The sequence below is a fragment of the Heliconius melpomene genome, chromosome 17 (genome assembly GCF_056956725.1).
Source record: "Heliconius melpomene rosina isolate 202511_hmr_F chromosome 17, ASM5695672v1, whole genome shotgun sequence".
Lineage (NCBI taxonomy): Eukaryota > Metazoa > Arthropoda > Insecta > Lepidoptera > Nymphalidae > Heliconius > Heliconius melpomene.
Genome location: NC_140405.1, coordinates 8,873,645 through 8,891,566, shown reverse-complemented (window position 1 = coordinate 8,891,566; position 17,922 = coordinate 8,873,645). Strand labels below are relative to the sequence as shown.

Here is a 17,922-nt window from a genome sequence, read left to right as displayed (position 1 = left end):
GTTAAAAAAATAAATATAAAACAAGCTTTTGCAAGAAACTGGAACTAAAAAATGAAATAATAATGAAACGAAGAAATGAAAGGAGAGTGGAGTTCGCACCCACAACCAGTCGATTTTACACACACACTTTGTGCCTGGCCACAAAAAATCCTTTTTTTTATTTAATTTAATTAAGCCAACCGAATTTAATTATTAATTTATTATAGTAACCTCATAAAATATCCACAATTACTTCCTTACACTTCCGGTTTAGTAAATTAATTAGCATAGACAAGTAAATATTTATATACTAATTATTAATTTAAATTCTTTTTGCTTAAAACTTAGTTAAAATTAAGCCTTAATAAATACCTTTTCTCTTGTTTAATATTTAAATTGAGGGCATCGTGGCAAGAATGGGACAGGGTCTGACTACAAACGCGATGTTTGTGTATTATTCCCACTCGAGGGAATAAATTAATTTTTATTTCTCCGTTCTGATCCGCCTGGTTCCTGGTGTGACCACACATAGTGTTTCAAATTTGGATGCAAAACGAAGAAAAACAGAGTATCACAACACTAAATTCTTCCTGCGTTCCCTTTGCAAATTACTACAGTAAAATATAATGAAAGCTATCAGAATAACCAGACTTGTTACCAGAGGAAATTAATATTATTAATTTTTGTATGAAAATCGAACCTACAATCATCGCATTTACATACCGACGCTATGACGCTAACAATTCAATTCATATTTTCTTAAAAAGTAGACTTTTTTATTACATATCTATTGAAACGTGTTCCTATTGTTCCGTAAATACGGTATGTAAATATGTCTTTTAAGAAACGTAATATTACAAAAAATATGTGCTAAAATTGGTGAAGTGAGTGATAATTGAGAGTCAAAATTTATTATGAACACCGGTAGACCTTAGAAATACCTAATATAGCTTGCCCTTGACTATCCCTAGTAAAATTAGCGGGTTTTTTTATGCAAGTTTTATTTCCGTACTTTGTGACTTACACGTTTTTGTTACTATGACATAATATATTAGGCTTTAATTGTAAATCTAAGTTCTTTACAAGGTTCTTTGTTTTTATTGAATACCCTAAAATACAAGTCTTTTTGTTAACATGAAGGTTGTGGGTTCGATGCCCACTCGGAGGAATTTATTTTAAGTACCTAATTATTTTTCATTTCCTCGCTCTGGTAAAGCATAACGTGGCGACGTTTAGGCAACAGAGTGTCTCAACACAATATTTTCTTACTAAATATTGAGAAAGCTGTTTAGTTGAAAAATTTATCAAAAAAATCTATAATAATCAAAATAAAACTATATATTTATAAGCACAATGTACCTAACATTTTAAAGTGAATTTCAAAACACTCACAAAAATTGTTTAACCTTCTCAGCTTCTTTTCTTCCTTGTTTCCTTTGTGTACAATATAATTTGAGGCAGTTTGCATTCAAGCAGTGACATTTGGAAAATCTTAAATGTGTCACAGTAAAAGAATAAATATCTTTATTTTACTTTTGTTATTTCCTTTTTGTATTTCCTTTTATCCAAGTAAGTTTCAAATAAATTTGCAATAAAAAGAGAAAAAAGAAGAACTAGTGTTATGTCATCTGTATGTCATTTCATTTCTCCTTTACTTTTTAGCCTATAATAATCTTGTCAAATTACAATTTTTCATAGATAACAATTAAAATGTAAAATATATACATTAAACCAATAATAAAACATTAATTAAAATAAACTATGTTTTTTTATGTGAATTAATTTTAATAAATAAGTCGTTATACATAATTATATTACTATACTATAAAAAAAACCATATGGAACCCGCTGTATTTGCATAAAAATGCCTAAAAATTACGATAGTAACAAAGGGATCAGAAGAAAACATTAAGTTAGTCTTAAGAAATATTTCATAAAATTATAGCACTTTCATAATTTGCTTCAATTCCTTCTTTTTGACTATATTTTACGATCAATTGAATATTAATTAAAGTTTATTTGAATAAACAAGCAACACGTTCACCCGTTTTAATAAATTCCCTCTCACTGTTTTTTATTTTTTTTATTAGTGTTGCCAATTTACAAATTTTTATTTTACCATAAAATTAATAGCAGAATAATAACTGAACTTATATCTCGCCAAGTTGACAACTGCCAATTTTGAAATTTTATCCTTTAAATTGGGCAATCATCTATCGTTTTATATGGTCTACTGGTTACCTTTTTTAATATTTTCAAGTGTTATCCCACACTAGGAAAAGTAAAATACTGAGAAAAAAAAATTGAAAACATAATAATTGTGTAAAAATTTATAAAAAAAAACTAAAGTTGCATTAGTCCAAATTTATACATGTTTTCAAAATATATATTTTTTAATTTAGGAGAGTCTCCGCTTATCAAATATATCTGCGTCTAAAGAAATAAATTTGAGGCCTCTATAATATTAATATATGTACATTAATTAGTCCTAATATATAATAGCGAAGTGATTTGCGAATCTTATCTCGCCGAACCGGTTCTTTACTTGACAGGACCGTTAACTTTAAGAAAGAAACTGTTACTCTTTCTTTTTTATATCTCTCATCTCTACAAAATTAATATATCCTTAATGATGGCTTTAGCGACACTTATCTACTCGAACACTACGGCACTGAATTCGAACCTAAAGCCTATTCAAATAAATCGAACAGAAAACATTTATAAACTAGCTGACCCCCCGGATTTGCCCGCTTGAACTATATAATTATTCATTTAATAAACAGTATTGAATGACAGTCAAATGTGTTAATGTCAATGAATAATTGGACTTACTCGTTCAGAAACAGCCTTACAGACAAAATATTTTTACTGTTTTATTATATATTGGGATAGAGATTAAAGTGATCGGAGTGTCTTAAAACATTAAATTTCCAGATTCCATCTCCTTACCACGATATGTGCGGGCTGTATCCCGCGCACGCGAAGATAAAAATATGTGTGTAAATATCTCTTAAATAAATGAAAACTTCAAAACCGAGGAACTATCTCCAATTTCCCTTTTTTTTTTCTTTTTTTTTTTTTTTAACGCTGGGAAATGCAGTTTACGCAGACCGACAGAGCGGTACTGTGGGGCTCACCGGAGAATGAACCCGATACTACCCACTAAAACCCAGCGAGACCTACCCACCTAAGCAAGACGCCGCAGGATCTCTCACGCATTCATTATTATTATTAACATAAGCCACGAATCGTGGGAAGACCATATATCTGTTACAAAATATTTAAAAGTTAATTAATTTAGTTGGCTATTACAAACAACTTTGTTAAAAAAATCTAATAAAACTTAATTCAAATTTGTACTTATATTACGCCTTTATATTGACATAACATTAATTAACAGTCTTAAATAAAAAGCAAGCTATTGTCTAGAATTCTTATCTTGTTTAAAACATAATTTAATCGCGTCCAGTTAATTTTTTTCCACATAATAACGACATACGTACATCGTAAATATTTTTTTGCTTATTAACTAATTATTCACTATTATTCCAGATCGTTCTCGAGGCACAAAAAAGACATACAAAAAGCTGACAATTATATATTATTATGGCGTATTTTTTTCTATCGCAAAGTACTATCTAAGGATAATCACAGAAAGTTAACAAAACAGCTTTATAAAGCATAGTAGGCAGAATGAACCTCGTGTGAAGACACTCCGTTCTCCATTTGCAGCTTGATTATGAAGGCATAGCGTGTTGAGGGGCGGAATTAAACCCCACGTTTTGCCTCGACGCCAAAGAGAAGTAATAAAAATATAAAATACTTCATTACCTCGAATGAGAGTCGAACTCACAACCTTACAGTCACACGTTTGTGCCTCTGCGGTATGACTAGCCTCTAGCTGTATAAAGCCTTAACTTAGAAATAATTAAAGTATGACACAGAAATTCCAGTCCTAGAGAACTGTCCACATTGGTCCGGTCATTGGACTCTATTGCGTAAATATTACTGCAATGTTTCATATAGATAAGGCACCAAATATGTCCTATACTGATTTATATACAATACAATACAATACAATATACTTTATTGCACATAAAAAATTTACAAAAATTATATACAAAATAATAGAAACAACATGTACAATAAGGCGGCCTTATCGCTTAAAGCGATCTCTTCCAGGCAACCTTCGGTCGTTGGAGTTGTGTAAAAAAGATGGTGGGTGGTGCATTAAATTGCAGGAGATTATTAAATAGTAGAAATAACAATAAAATACATAGACATACATATATATACATATATATATACTACGAATAAATATTTATATAAATAAATATAATTATAAACAATAAATAACATATATATATATATATATATATATATATATATATATATATATATATACATATAAATCTTAGATATAATATTTATACATTTCTAAAAAGTATTTTGAAAATTAAAAGTATAAAACAAAGTCTAAATTAAATATTCATATAGTGGTTTTTAAGTGAAGTTTTAAATTTTTGTAAGTTTTTGGCATGTCTGATCTCAATTGGTAAGGAATTCCATAGTCGGACAGCTTTAATAGTGAAGGAGTTAGTCAGAAAAGAAGAAGAGTGAGGAGGAATTTCAAGTAATAGATTATTCTGGGAACGTAGGGAAAGTGAGTGAACATCATGTAGAAACCTGAATTGTTTCTTCAGATAAGGAGGAGTAGAAGGATTAAACAGCACGGAATAGAGAAGATGAAGTATATGAGTATTCCTGCGAAGGCGGATAGGGAGCCACTTGAGCTTATCACGAAATTCAGAAATATGATCATATTTACGTATACCAAATATGAACCTAATGCAAAGGTTTTGAAGTCGCTCAAGTTTATTCAGTTGCTCCTCTTTAATGTCGAGATAACAAATATCAGCATAATCGAGAATTGGTAATAGGAGTGAGTTTGCCAGCGCAATTTTGGTAGGTATTGGTAGGAAATTGCGCAGCCTACGCAGAGATGCAGAAGCAGCATAAATCTTTTTACTTATCTCTCCTATTTGGGGTTCCCAAGACAAATGCTTATCAATAACTACACCCAAGTTCCTAACAGATTCCTTAAATGGAATGGAAGTCCCATCGATCATTATAGTGGGCATATGTGCTAAGTCAGTTTTCGACAGTATTCTAGGACTACCGATAACAATTGCTTGACTCTTTAAAGGGTTTATAGTAAGTCCAAAATGTTTGCTCCAAATTGAAATTTGCTTAAGATCGCTATTAATGTTCTGGATGGTATTGGGTAGCTCAGTGAGAGTACCTTGTGAGTAGATCTGTAAGTCGTCTGCATACAGGTGGTAGAGAGAAGAAATTTTAAGACAGATGGTATTAATAAAAATTGAAAAAAGGAGAGGGGACAACACGCCACCTTGTGGGACGCCAGCACTAGTGAAAGACCATTCAGAATATGAATCATCTATTCGAATGCGCTGTCGGCGTCCGCACAAGTAAGAACGAAACCAATCAATCACCTCAGGAGATATGTTAAGAGAAGTCAGTGATGCAAGTAAAATGTCAAAATCAACAGTGCCGAAGGCATTACTAAAATCCAATAATGTCAGCACCGTTATCTTCCGATCATCCATGCCATGTCTGATGTCATCGGTGATCTTGACTAGAGCAGTAGTCGTACTATGACCATGGCGAAAGCCGGACTGTAGGGAGTTTAGGAAATTGTGTTTTGAAAGGAAAGTGCTTAGTTGTTTATGAACAAGACGTTCTAGCACTTTAGATAACAATGGAAGAATAGAAATCGGACGATAATCGGAAAAGGAAGACGGATTAGATTTTTTTGGTAATGGGAGAATTTGGGCATCTTTCCAAATGGAAGGGAAATCACCGTGGAGAATGGAACGATTTAAAATGGATGTAATTACAGGAGCTAATAGATCTATTATAGGAATGATTATTTTACGACTAATGCAGTCAGCGCCGACTGCACCCGACTTAATAGCGATAATATTTCTCTTAACATCACATACAGTGAATTGACTAAATTTAAAAGGAGGAATCTGTGGAGCGGGTAAAGAGGAAAGATCAATTAATGTTTTCAATTTATTCGTACTATCAATTGTACTAGAAGAAGTGAAATGTTGATTAAGAGAATTTAAATCTAAATTTGTTTGATAAACTGTATGTTTTGTTTTACCGACTCCAAGGGATTTAAGAAATTTCCAGACTTTAGCTGGATCATCTTCTTCGTTTACTGATTTATAGATATGGCGTCGTTGACTATCTCTACAAACCCTGTTACAGCGATTACGAGCTCTCACATATTTATTTCTATTTGCCTCACTTCCGTCAGAAATATATTTACTCTTAGCGGTATGTTTTTTTTCCTGCAGTTTCTTTATGTCCGCAGTAAGCCATGGTGCAGGAAGATGTTTAATTCTAACCGGTCGGACTGGTGCATGAGTATCATAAAGAGTTATTAAAGAAGAATTAAATATAGTAATTTGTTCATCTACTGTTCGAGCATTATCAATGACAGTCCAGTCAATTTTACTGGCATCTTCAGTTAACCGCTCCGAATCCATACCACCAAAATTGCGCTGCAGAAGAATTCTTGATTTTGCTTGATATATACGTTTTACAAAATGATTACACAATAAGCCTTTAAATTACGAAGCATTGTGTTCGTTAAAGATTAGTAAGGTTTATGTAGTGTGCTCGCCGTTGTATCCCTTATATACTCGTAGCAGAGAAAGCAAAGGGAATCTAGTGGTAAGACTCTCCGTTCTCCATTTTCGTCGTATTTGTTGCCCAGAACATGAAAATGATATTAATTCATTCACCTTTTATAATCGAAAAACTATTTTATCTTGGCTTATAAAAAAAATACTAATATATTTTTAACATTTACTAAGAAAAAAAAACTAAGCTAACCTTATAGTGCAGCAAACAAATGACTTTTGCATACGTATGAAGCTTTAACCAATCGAATCAAAGGTCAACCTCTAATGGCTGACGATACAAATTCGTAGAAATGTAAAACATATAAAATTAAAACATATTGTAATTAAGTAGCACATAAATAATATTACATTTTATTTCTTACTAATCTCTTATCATCTACTGCAAAGATCAGGATGTGCAAAGAGATCCTAGAGTTAAAATACGATTACACTCCGTTCTCAACTCTATCTTTCTCTTTTTTATAACTTCACGCTGTCTCCCACACGTAACTGAGTAGGCAGAAAGAATCTGGGTGCCTAGTGTTAAGACACTCCGTTCTCCATTAAAACACTGCCGTTCACCATTTTCCACTTAATTCTTCAAGCGTTGCGAATTGGGTGATAAAAATGCCTCGTACCAGGGCGAGGAAATGTAAATATTAAATATTTCATTCCCGCGAATGGGAATCGAACCTACAACCGTTGCGTTTACAGTCACACGCCTATGGCACTACGTCATGAAGGTTTTCTTGCCATCAAAATTTTAATGCAAAAAAAAAATATTATTACTCTCTCGAGTGGGATTGAACCTGTAGATAGTAAGACTATTCCACTATGCCACTTATAATGTGAAAAACTAAATTATTTCTATTTATTTCAATATGTGTTGTCTGGAAGCTAAAGTGTAAATTGGTCGTAAGTTCACTTCCAACTGTTACGCGTCTTTTAACCTTGACCACTGTTGCTAAGGCTAATTGTAAATTCATTATATTTTTGCCGTCCATATAGTATGTCATATATACACTATATCTATAAATAAAATCAGCTATGATAATCAAACACTATTAGCATTTTCTTACAAATTGATAACTAAAATATTTTTTCGCGTTCCACACTAAGAAAAGAAGAACAGTATCCAAATGATATCAAAGATATATATGAAAATACAAAAGAAGTAAATTTAAAACAAATATTTTTGAACCACAACACAAATTAATATTACTCTCCCAATGGAACCTTTTCCGTGGCTTAATGGCATATTAAATGTGATTGAAGTGGTCTGATCCGATTAATACAGGACTCTCTATAATGATTAAATTTATAATTTAAACTATTTTAAATATTCTACATTTATAATTTAAACTACTTTAAATATTCTACATTAGCTTCACATCGTATCCCGCACACAGGAGGGTAGGCAGAAAGAGTCTAGTGTTAAAACACTCCGCTCCTCACTAATTGGGGCATTGGCATTCTGGAGGAATTGCGTTTTAAATGGCAAAACTCATGCGCTTTCATTTCCGCGATTTCATTTCCTCTAGTGGGAATTGAACTCACGACCTGTCGCGATTTTTATTTACTATCAAAAACATGTGCCTCTGCGCCACAACTGGCCTCATATTTAATTATTTATTAATAAATATCGTATATAATACTACTCTCATAAAAAACCTACTTACATCAGTTTCACATAGCAGATATGACACTAATAGAATTTATATCAAAATAATCATAACTAATGTGCTTCAAGTAAAAATCTTTAAACGTATTATTTAGATTTTAATTATTTAATATTATGCGTACACTAATATGTCAATATCATTACGTAAATTTGCAAAAACTAAAAAAAAATATACAAGACTATACAATTCTGATACTAAAATGGATAGCAGCTAATGTTAGATGGAAGACGTTAATCTCAGGTCAGTTTAAAAAAATCTTTTTATTTTGAATAATCCACTTATAGAGAAAAGCTATATAGTCTATTCTATACTCATTAAATAATATTCCCTTTACTAAGTGACTCACAGACACATAGCCCAAAGTAAGAGAGAAAATTGAAAGTTTGGGAAGCTTAGAAAAGTAGTTGGGTACAACGAACGAGAGAACATAAAAAAAAAATCTGTTTTCTATATACATATATTCGCATTCATATTTATATTTTAGTAATTAAACTTTGTTTTGTCGAATGCAGAAATCAGCATCTATAAAATATGATATATGGGATCGTTTATTTCCATATTCAGATTCTATTTGATATATTTTATTATGTAAAAAAATATTGTATAATCTAAAAAGCTCCCCGTGCTATCCCGCAAACAGCAGGGCAGGCAGGGAACTTAGTGTCTAGACACTCCGTTCCCCATTTTCCACTAAATTCTGGAGATATGTTCTAGGACTAAAGATATTATAGCATTTTAATTTATTTGCCACGCCATTTTTTTATTAATATAGTTAAATTTTATGTAACTTGGCCTCTGACTTGTGATTATGTTTAGAGAATGTTCAACGATTAATTACATATTATAAAATTTTACTATATTAATAAAAAACAGTAACGCAGTAAGCAACCATAAAATTGGCTTGAATTTACTTAGAGATGTCATTACTTTTTATAGAGAAACAAAAAGCTGGATTTTTTGTGGGATTTAGTGTATAGTATATCTCGGTTTGGTTAGTGAAAGTTGGTCATTAGTTAATCTAACAAATAATTATGTTAATTATATATTATTTTATTTAAAAATCTTTGTACATAAAAATGAAAGTAATAAAGAAATAGGATTAAATAAAAATTTCATACTAATTTGATTTTTATCATAACTTTACGAATGTCTGTTTGTCACTCAGTAACGAAAGAGTCTTATATATATGTATATGTAGATTTTACTATGACAAAAGCCATAAAAAAACACGACAAACAACGTTGTAAAACCATTTTGCAGATTATTATGTAAATTGAAATATAGACTGATAAAATGTATCATTATGTAATTGTGTACCTACGCCAAGACTATGTGATAATAAGATGAAGGTACTTGCTCGTCTCGGCGTTAAGTTCCGCTACCCAACAAGAAATATCTCGAATTCGTGCTCTATTCATAGGGAGTGAGTAACGGACTAGATAAAAAAGATTGCTTAAGATGCTATACGGGTTCCGTTTTTTTCTTTTGAAGTACGGAACCCTAATAAAGAAAAATAAATAAATACTATTCTGAATGTAACTATTAATTATCATAATTTATTCCTTTTTTTTAATATAACTTCGTATTTTTCACTATTATACTAGCATATTGAACCTAACGAATATTCTCGTTGCAAAGTATTTTTTATATATTAATAGGTACAGCTACAAAGATATTCTTAGGACGGATGTTAGATTATAATTAACGGACCTTATGTAGATATATTGCGTAACCATTTATATAATATATACTTAGCGATCATTTGTCGATTTATTGTATAATTTATTTATATTACCACCTATATATGTATTCAGGGAGGTCCAAGTGTACGTATGTTTTCTATATTTAGAGTTAATATTGCCCCCATTGGAGGAAATGAAATATTGAATATTTTAATTTTCGCTTCGCTTCGCTCTGAAGTCGTGGTAAAGCGCGGCGTTGAGTTCCGCCATTTAACCCGCAATGCCCTCAGAATTTGACGGAATTTGAAACGTAGTGCCTTAATTTTCACCTAATTTGCAAGACATTTCTTTTTTTCGATGTGTTTGGTCGTGAAACTCAACGCCGCCGTGCTTCCTCTACCAAAAGTAATATAAGTTTTATAATACTAGAACAAATCTACAGCCACTGCGTTTAAAACCAGACATTATCTAATAATAATAATAATTACACCTACATACTTTATTATGTACATAATACAAGGTAATAATTATTAAAAATATAGGAAATTAGTAATAACTAAGTATTAGTTTATCTTTTCGTCACGTTTTATATTCTGACGTCATATAAAAGAAGGTCGAATTTTCAAAGTAAAATGACATAACGCCAATTGCTTCATTTATTTATTTGCAATATCAAACTAAATTATAAAAAAAAAGCTTTTAATGAAGTTAAATATCTAGTCTGATATGGGGCAAAATATTAATATAGGTTAATATAATTATGATTAGGCTATGATGGTGGAATGGGGCAGTATCTAACTGTAAACCTGATGGTAGTGGGATCCTCGGATACTCGGGGGAATGATTTTTTTTCCCTTCTTAGGGGTGAATCCTAATAAACCATGAAACACGCGTTCAATGAAATATTTTTAAGATAAACTCTTAAAAATATTTAAAATTTTATAAAAATCTATGGCGATTTTAAATTTTTCCATGCAAGCTTTCAACCCCTTATTTGCACCCTTAGGGGTGAATTCTACAAAACCACGAAATACGTTTTCAAAGAAATATTTTTAAGAATCTGAATTTCAAATTTTATAAAACTCGGTGCCGATTGAAATAAAATTCCATACAAACTTTCAACTCCTATTTTATCCCTTTAGGGTTAAAATTTTTAAAATCCCTTCTTAGTGGACGGCTAAATTACGATACAAAGAATGATATAAGTATAAGTAAACAATCAACAATTTAGAAGAACCATTCCATTTACTTTTATTAATGTTAGGACGCGAAACTCAACGCCGCCCCTTATCTTCTCAGATTGCTATCTCTATCAATCGAATAGAAATTTATTTCTGATCTATTTTAAAACTGCTATCAAGGCCCCGAGATCCAAAATCCTAATTAAAACGAAATTATTTAAACAAAACCGACCTTCATCATGACTTTGATGAATAAAAACAATAAAAGTGAATGTAACGTGGTATGCGACGCGACGTTGCAAATATTACATTTTATATTCCAGTACCGTAATATGACTACGTAAGACAATGAGTAAACGTGTTCTTGTTATATGCAGTCTGTGAACTTAATGGGTTCTATTACAAATATTTAGTACTAGCGGCCCGCCCGCGGCTTCGCCTGCGTGAACTACGTTATTATTAATTTCTATCTCCATGAGTACCTACTTTCTATAAGTGACGTCCATGCAAAATTTGAGACCCCGCATTTGTAGTAACGAAGTTTCATACAAACTTTCAACCCCAAAAACAACCCCTTAGAAGTCGAATATTGCAAATTCCCGTCTAAGTGAGGACCTACGTCCTATAAATAACTCCTATGCAAAGTTTGAGATTAATAGCACATGTAGTTTCTGAGATTTCGTGATGAGTGAGTGACCTTTCGATTTTATATATATAGATTGTAGTACTGGCAAATTATAATAGAGGCCGTCTTGGCGCAGCGGCACAAGGGTGTCACTGTAACGCGACGGTTGTGGGGTCGATCCCCACTCGAGGAAGTGAAATATTTATTTACGTTTGTTTTTCCATTTCTTCGCTCTGGTGTCGAGGCAAAGCGCGGCGTTGAGTTCTGCCACTCAACACGCAATGCCTCCAGAATTCGACAGAAAGTGGGGAACGGAGTGTCTTAACACTAGGTTCCCTCTGCCTATCCTGCTGTGTGCGGGACACAGTTACACCGTGTTGGCACAAGTCAGAAGTTACTTTAGACATGATAGTCGTTAATTTGATTTTGACTGAGGAAACTGGTTATCTATACTAATATAAATGGATAGTGTAAGAATATATGGATTTCAAATATTAATAACAATTTCCAAATTTTAAATTTTAAATTTAAAGATATAAGTATTTTGACTGAGCCTGTTAACGCGCGATCCTGCTAATAACGGTATATGTAAGCCACAAACATTATAGTATTTTCTTTAATTTTAATTTATAAAAAATTGAACGTATCGAGATTTGAACCCACACCTCCTGAAAACCAAGAGGCTTTCTTAAAAAGTATTTTTATTTCCTAAATGTGGTGTAACACTTTAAAAATGTCTATAATATAGTCCCCACTTAGTAATAAAACCATTGAGTAATTCTATTAGCCCTGTATGAAAACGGTTCATTTTCCCTTGAAATAAATTGAATTCATTAAGTAAAATGGTTTTCAATGTCATAGAAACAATTATTCGTTGTGAGGAAAATATTTCCATAGATTTTTTCTTCTTCTTAATGCTACGCAGTACTGTTTTAATTAGCTTCAGTTTTTAATCACAATCAGTTTATTTTTTCGTTCTATTCACTTACACGCTATGAGCCCGTCGCGTCATGGCCTGGTGGCACAAGAGTGTGACATTAACGCGACGGTTGTCGATTCGAGTACCACTCAATGCCACGAAAATTCGGAGCATAGTGGGGAACAGTCTTCCCTAATAGGATGGATGTATAGTTTTGTGTATATAGTTTTTGCCTCAACTAGTATACCTGTAGATGCTAGATGCTAAATTTCATAATTCTAGGTCAACCGGAAATACCCTATTAATTTTGATTCGCTATAGTTTAATTTGTTATAGCGCGATATTGTCGAAAAACGCGTTTTCAACAAAATTATCTTATACATGTTCCTGTTTCCTTTAAAGCTACGGAACCCTAAAAATGATTTCTCTTAAAATAAGTAACTTGCCCTTTTTTAAATATACAAACTGAATTAATAGGACTAAAGTAGACTATAGATAATTTCATGTTCCAATATTATTAATTTTGTAAGAACTAGAATGAAAACATTTTCATATATGTAAGTACATACTGAGTTTTAAACACGTGCTCGGAATAGTTTTTATGAAAAATGTGTAATCGCGAAAATCAAAGAACGATATTATGAGTAAAAACGAGGCCGCGGAGTTTTAAATTCTTTGTTATATCTTTTTGCTTAAGTTACATTTACATTTTGAATATAAATATTGTAACATAAACTACATTATTGCACTGTCATAATTATTAAAAATAAGATAAGAAATTGTTTAGAAAACGTATAAAAAAATTAATGTAGCCCGATTTGAACTCGCGCCTCTTGTAAACTGTCAAAGCGCTCCGAACACTAAGCTATACGTTCTCATCAAGCTACGTCGAAACTGCCACTGCAAATCAGGGTGTTGAATTCCGCCAATCAACACGCAATACCTAAAAAAATTCAGCGAAAATTGGAGAAACGGAGGGTTTTAACACTAGCTTTCCCCTGCCTACCCTGCTATGTGCGGGATACAGCGTGAAGCTGTACCATGAACAATTTCATAGTTCTTGATATTCGTCGTTGTAAAATCAAAGTTATCCATTTGTTTTCCGCTACAATGGAAAAAAACGGGAATTTACCATTTATATATAGTTCAAGAAACGATGATCCTATTTACAACTCGTATGAAATAAAAAACATGACAAACAAAACCTGTTTTTAATAACAAAACTGTCTGTCTATTCGTAGTTCTTTGTATTAAGAATAAACATTAACATTGTTTTTTCATACTTTCGATTATTTTAAAAAGATATAAGAAAAAAATTTTGCGGAACGATCTAAATTATGAATATAATTATGTAAATTTAATTAATGTATATCATAAGAACTCTTATCACATTTTACATATTCACAGATTTATTATATTAGAAAAAGGAAATATTTCACGTCACTGCTTGCTTTAATTGTTTTAATGACCTATTTAAGTTTTTATGGTAGTTTTTATTGCTTTACTTAGTTAACATATTTAGTAAATAATTCGTTTAATAAATATGTATGGAGATATAAGTTTATCTTTGTTTCATATTTTTTTATCGTAGAGTTATAAGAATATTGAAAATTGAAAAGAAAAATAATCGCTCTACACTTACAGCGCCTAACGCCCAGCGCTCCGTGATATCATCTCAAATCCTAAAGATATAAAAGAAAGAAGAAAGAAATAAAAGATGCACTTACTTTTCAACGCCCATCTCTTATTCAACAGCAGCCCGTCCAGGAATCGATATCCTTGCTCCCTACATACTTTCTCCTTGACGTTCGCTATAGCATCTGTCAGTGACAACAGATCACTGGCAAGTACCACGGAAGACGCGTAATCTGGAGATTCATCTATAGAATTCACTATAGGATCTCCATTTCGTTTCATTCCGTCTTCATACACGTTATAGCCTACATCTGGTCTTTTATCTGGTACGCTATTATTTAAGGACGCTGATAACCTTAAAACTAAATCCTTATCAAGGCCCAAAGTTTCAGCAGTCTTATTCAATCGAGCTATATCACGAGAATCTAAATTGCCATTAGATAGAATATTTGTTAGTCTTTTTAAAACTCGTTGATCTATATTAGTATCGTTTAAGTTATTTTCTATGGCAGTAACCGCGCACGCGATCGTAAGCAGAACTCCGATCGAAATCATAGTGAATGCGTGCGCGCGCGCCGCTTCTGTTTACCGACTGAAGATTGCCTTCGAGGTTTGATCAATGAAACCTAAACGCTTTGTGTTCAAGTGTCCTGTGGCCAATATCCTATTCTAATTGTTTCATTGTTTGATGGGACGACGTCTTTTCCAGTAACAGCACGTTATGAGGACAATTTAGGTAGGAATTTTGTAAATGATGACATTTGACGACACTTGAGAACTACTGGCTACCTAAGGTGTGATGTAATGTATTTTCCTAAAAGATAATGTGTATAATATGTAATATATATGACGTAGTATATATATTAATGTTATTTAGATTTATTTATAAAGGATATCATTGGGAGGCAATGTCATTTGAAGGAAAATTGGTGAAATATTTTGTACATAGGTACATAAGTACCGATTAGACACAAGAGAATAAGATTAGGTTCAAATATATATAGCAAAATAGGAATTTTAGATAATTAGAGGACCAAAGAGCACTAGATTTCTTTTACCCATTCTACTCTGCGGAATAAGCAATGAGCAATACTAATAGCGAAAGTGACGTTTGAGTTTACTCAATATTTCAATATATTTTTATAACTTTAAGCTGTATCCCGCGGAGGGAACGTGGAAACCTAGTGATAAGACACCCCGTTCCCATCAAGGCACTTCGGTTCCACGTGGTGGGAGTTCCACGCAGCAATGCAGCGCTTTGCCTCGTTACCATAACGAGGAAATAAAAAATATCTTTTACAGTCGCGCGCTTGTGCCCCTGGGCCACGACAGTAATTATCAACAAATATTTTTATCACGTATCATATTAATAGAAATATAAATATTTTTGTACTTACAACGTCTATAAGATCTGGTTTTTCAACTTCACACCAATATATTTCTTTTTTAAACTTAAACTGGTCATTTTACTGATTTTTTTGTTCATTTATGTGAACCACGCTTTTCCCCCCATAGCAGAATAGCCAGAGAGAACCTAGTGTTAAGACTCTAGTTCCTCAATTTCCGTCTAATTTTTGAGATATTACGTGCTAAATTGCAGAATTTAACGCTGCCTTTTGTCTTATATCTAATAAACGAATTTTCGTTTCCTAATAATTTATATAAATTAAATTTTCATTAGCGTAACAAGAAAAAGCGCGCCGTTGAATTCCGCAACACAAAACGTCGTTTGGCGTCATCATTAAATTTACTCCAAACATGCTGTCTTTGATTATGAATTTCGATTAAATATTGTTTTATTTAATCATCTTACTATCCTGTTATGTTAAATAATCTATGGGTATGGCCAAAACAAGTTAATTATGATCATTGTATAAATGAATCGTATTTTAAAAAATGTATTTGTATTTTATCTCTCCAATCAATTCAACATCTTCGTATCCACTGCTGGATGGAGCCCTCTTCGGGTGCACCAGAGCTCCCGGTCCTCCGCCTTTCTCATCCAGTCAAATTCAGCAAACTTCTTCAGGATATCGGTACATTGAACTGGAGGGCGCCCTTGATATACATGTCGATCCACGGTCTCCGTGCTCTGTTCCAAAGACCATCGGCACACGTGGCCAGCCCACTACTACTTCAACGTTCTAATTGTGCGAGTGATGTCAATAACTCCGGTTCTTTTCCAGATAACCTTATTTCTTATTTTATTCTTCAGAGGAGACTCCGAGCATAGCTTGCTCCATAGCACGTTGGGTGAACTTAACCTTATGAATTAGGCCGGCAGTCCACGTTTCGGGACTTTTATCTCTCCGCGCAATTAGAAGCCGTCGTGATGGATGGTTGTGAGTTCGATTTTCGCTCAGGCAAATGCTCATATTTGGATTAACAATTTGGATTTGTTGTGAGATATTTCTTAATCTAACGTTTGTCTCTATAAAATGATTATAGTAAATCATTATAAATCTATAAATAATTGTCTGGAAAAGAAGTCCCGCTGAGTTTCTTGCACTTTTCTTTGCATGTATGTATGATCATATAATATACACGTGAAAGAACACGTGAGTTAACTATTTATATAAATTTTTACTTGTAAATTTAACCTTAATCATTTAATTTATAACACCGTCAAAGCTTAGAGCATTGTTAAAACTGGTTTTGAAGATGGCAATATCAAATATCAAGAATATTTAACAGGACTCGTTATTGTAATTTACTCAAATATAGAAAATATTGAATGTTGAATACGTATAATATAACGGATACGAATTTATATTAATTAACTATAATGATTTTACGATAGCAGATGGTGAATAAATTATTATTTTTTGGGTATATAAGAGTTAATTCGAAATTTTTGGATAAGGAGAATTTTTAACTTCTATTGTGGAACAGACAACTTATTATAAGTCACTTTTACTTGTAGATCTTAATTCTTCTGATTTTAAATGTGTTATAAGTAGAGTGGAATCTATAAATGTTGCAATTTATTCGGCACTTCCTGAATGCGGCTCGAAGGCTTCGTGGAAATGTGCTTTGGAAATCTAGATACTTAGGTTGAAGCCAGTTGATTTAAACGTCAAGGTCCAGTTCAAGTAGATTATATATAAAGATATATTTAACCTGGGAACCCAGTGTTAATATACTCCGTTCCCCTTAAGACACTCGTTTGCCTCTTTCCGCCGAATTCTAAAGGCAATGCTTATTGAATGGTGCCACTCAACACCGCACTTTGCCTTGTTACCAGAGCAAAGAAATGAAAATATTATATTTTACAATTCCTCAAGTGGGAATCGAACCCACAGCCTGTCACGTTTACACGCCCCGTGTTCCTGCGTCAGGACTGGCGTCTCTTCTTATAAAATAATAATGTAAATTATGTATTTGCTATATAAAATACACTATATCATAAAGTTAATAAATGTCAGAAAGCGCGAGATCTCAAGGACGGCTGAGGCACAAAGTGAATATCTGTAGTCTGTGTCACCCTGCTTCATTCATAAACA

The 17,922-nt window shown here is 32.5% G+C and overlaps 1 protein-coding gene across 1 annotated transcript in view; it reads right to left on the bottom strand.

Moving 5' to 3' along the window:
• Positions 1-15,026, bottom strand: part of LOC146530179 (nose resistant to fluoxetine protein 6-like) — a 64,819-nt gene extending 49,793 nt beyond the window's left edge. The window contains exon 1 of the mRNA XM_085200779.1: positions 14,512-15,026. Within this exon, the coding sequence (XP_085056905.1) occupies positions 14,512-14,974 (463 nt within the window). The 5' untranslated portion in view covers positions 14,975-15,026. The remainder of the gene's footprint in view (positions 1-14,511) is intronic.
• Positions 15,027-17,922: the final 2,896 nt, after the last annotated feature.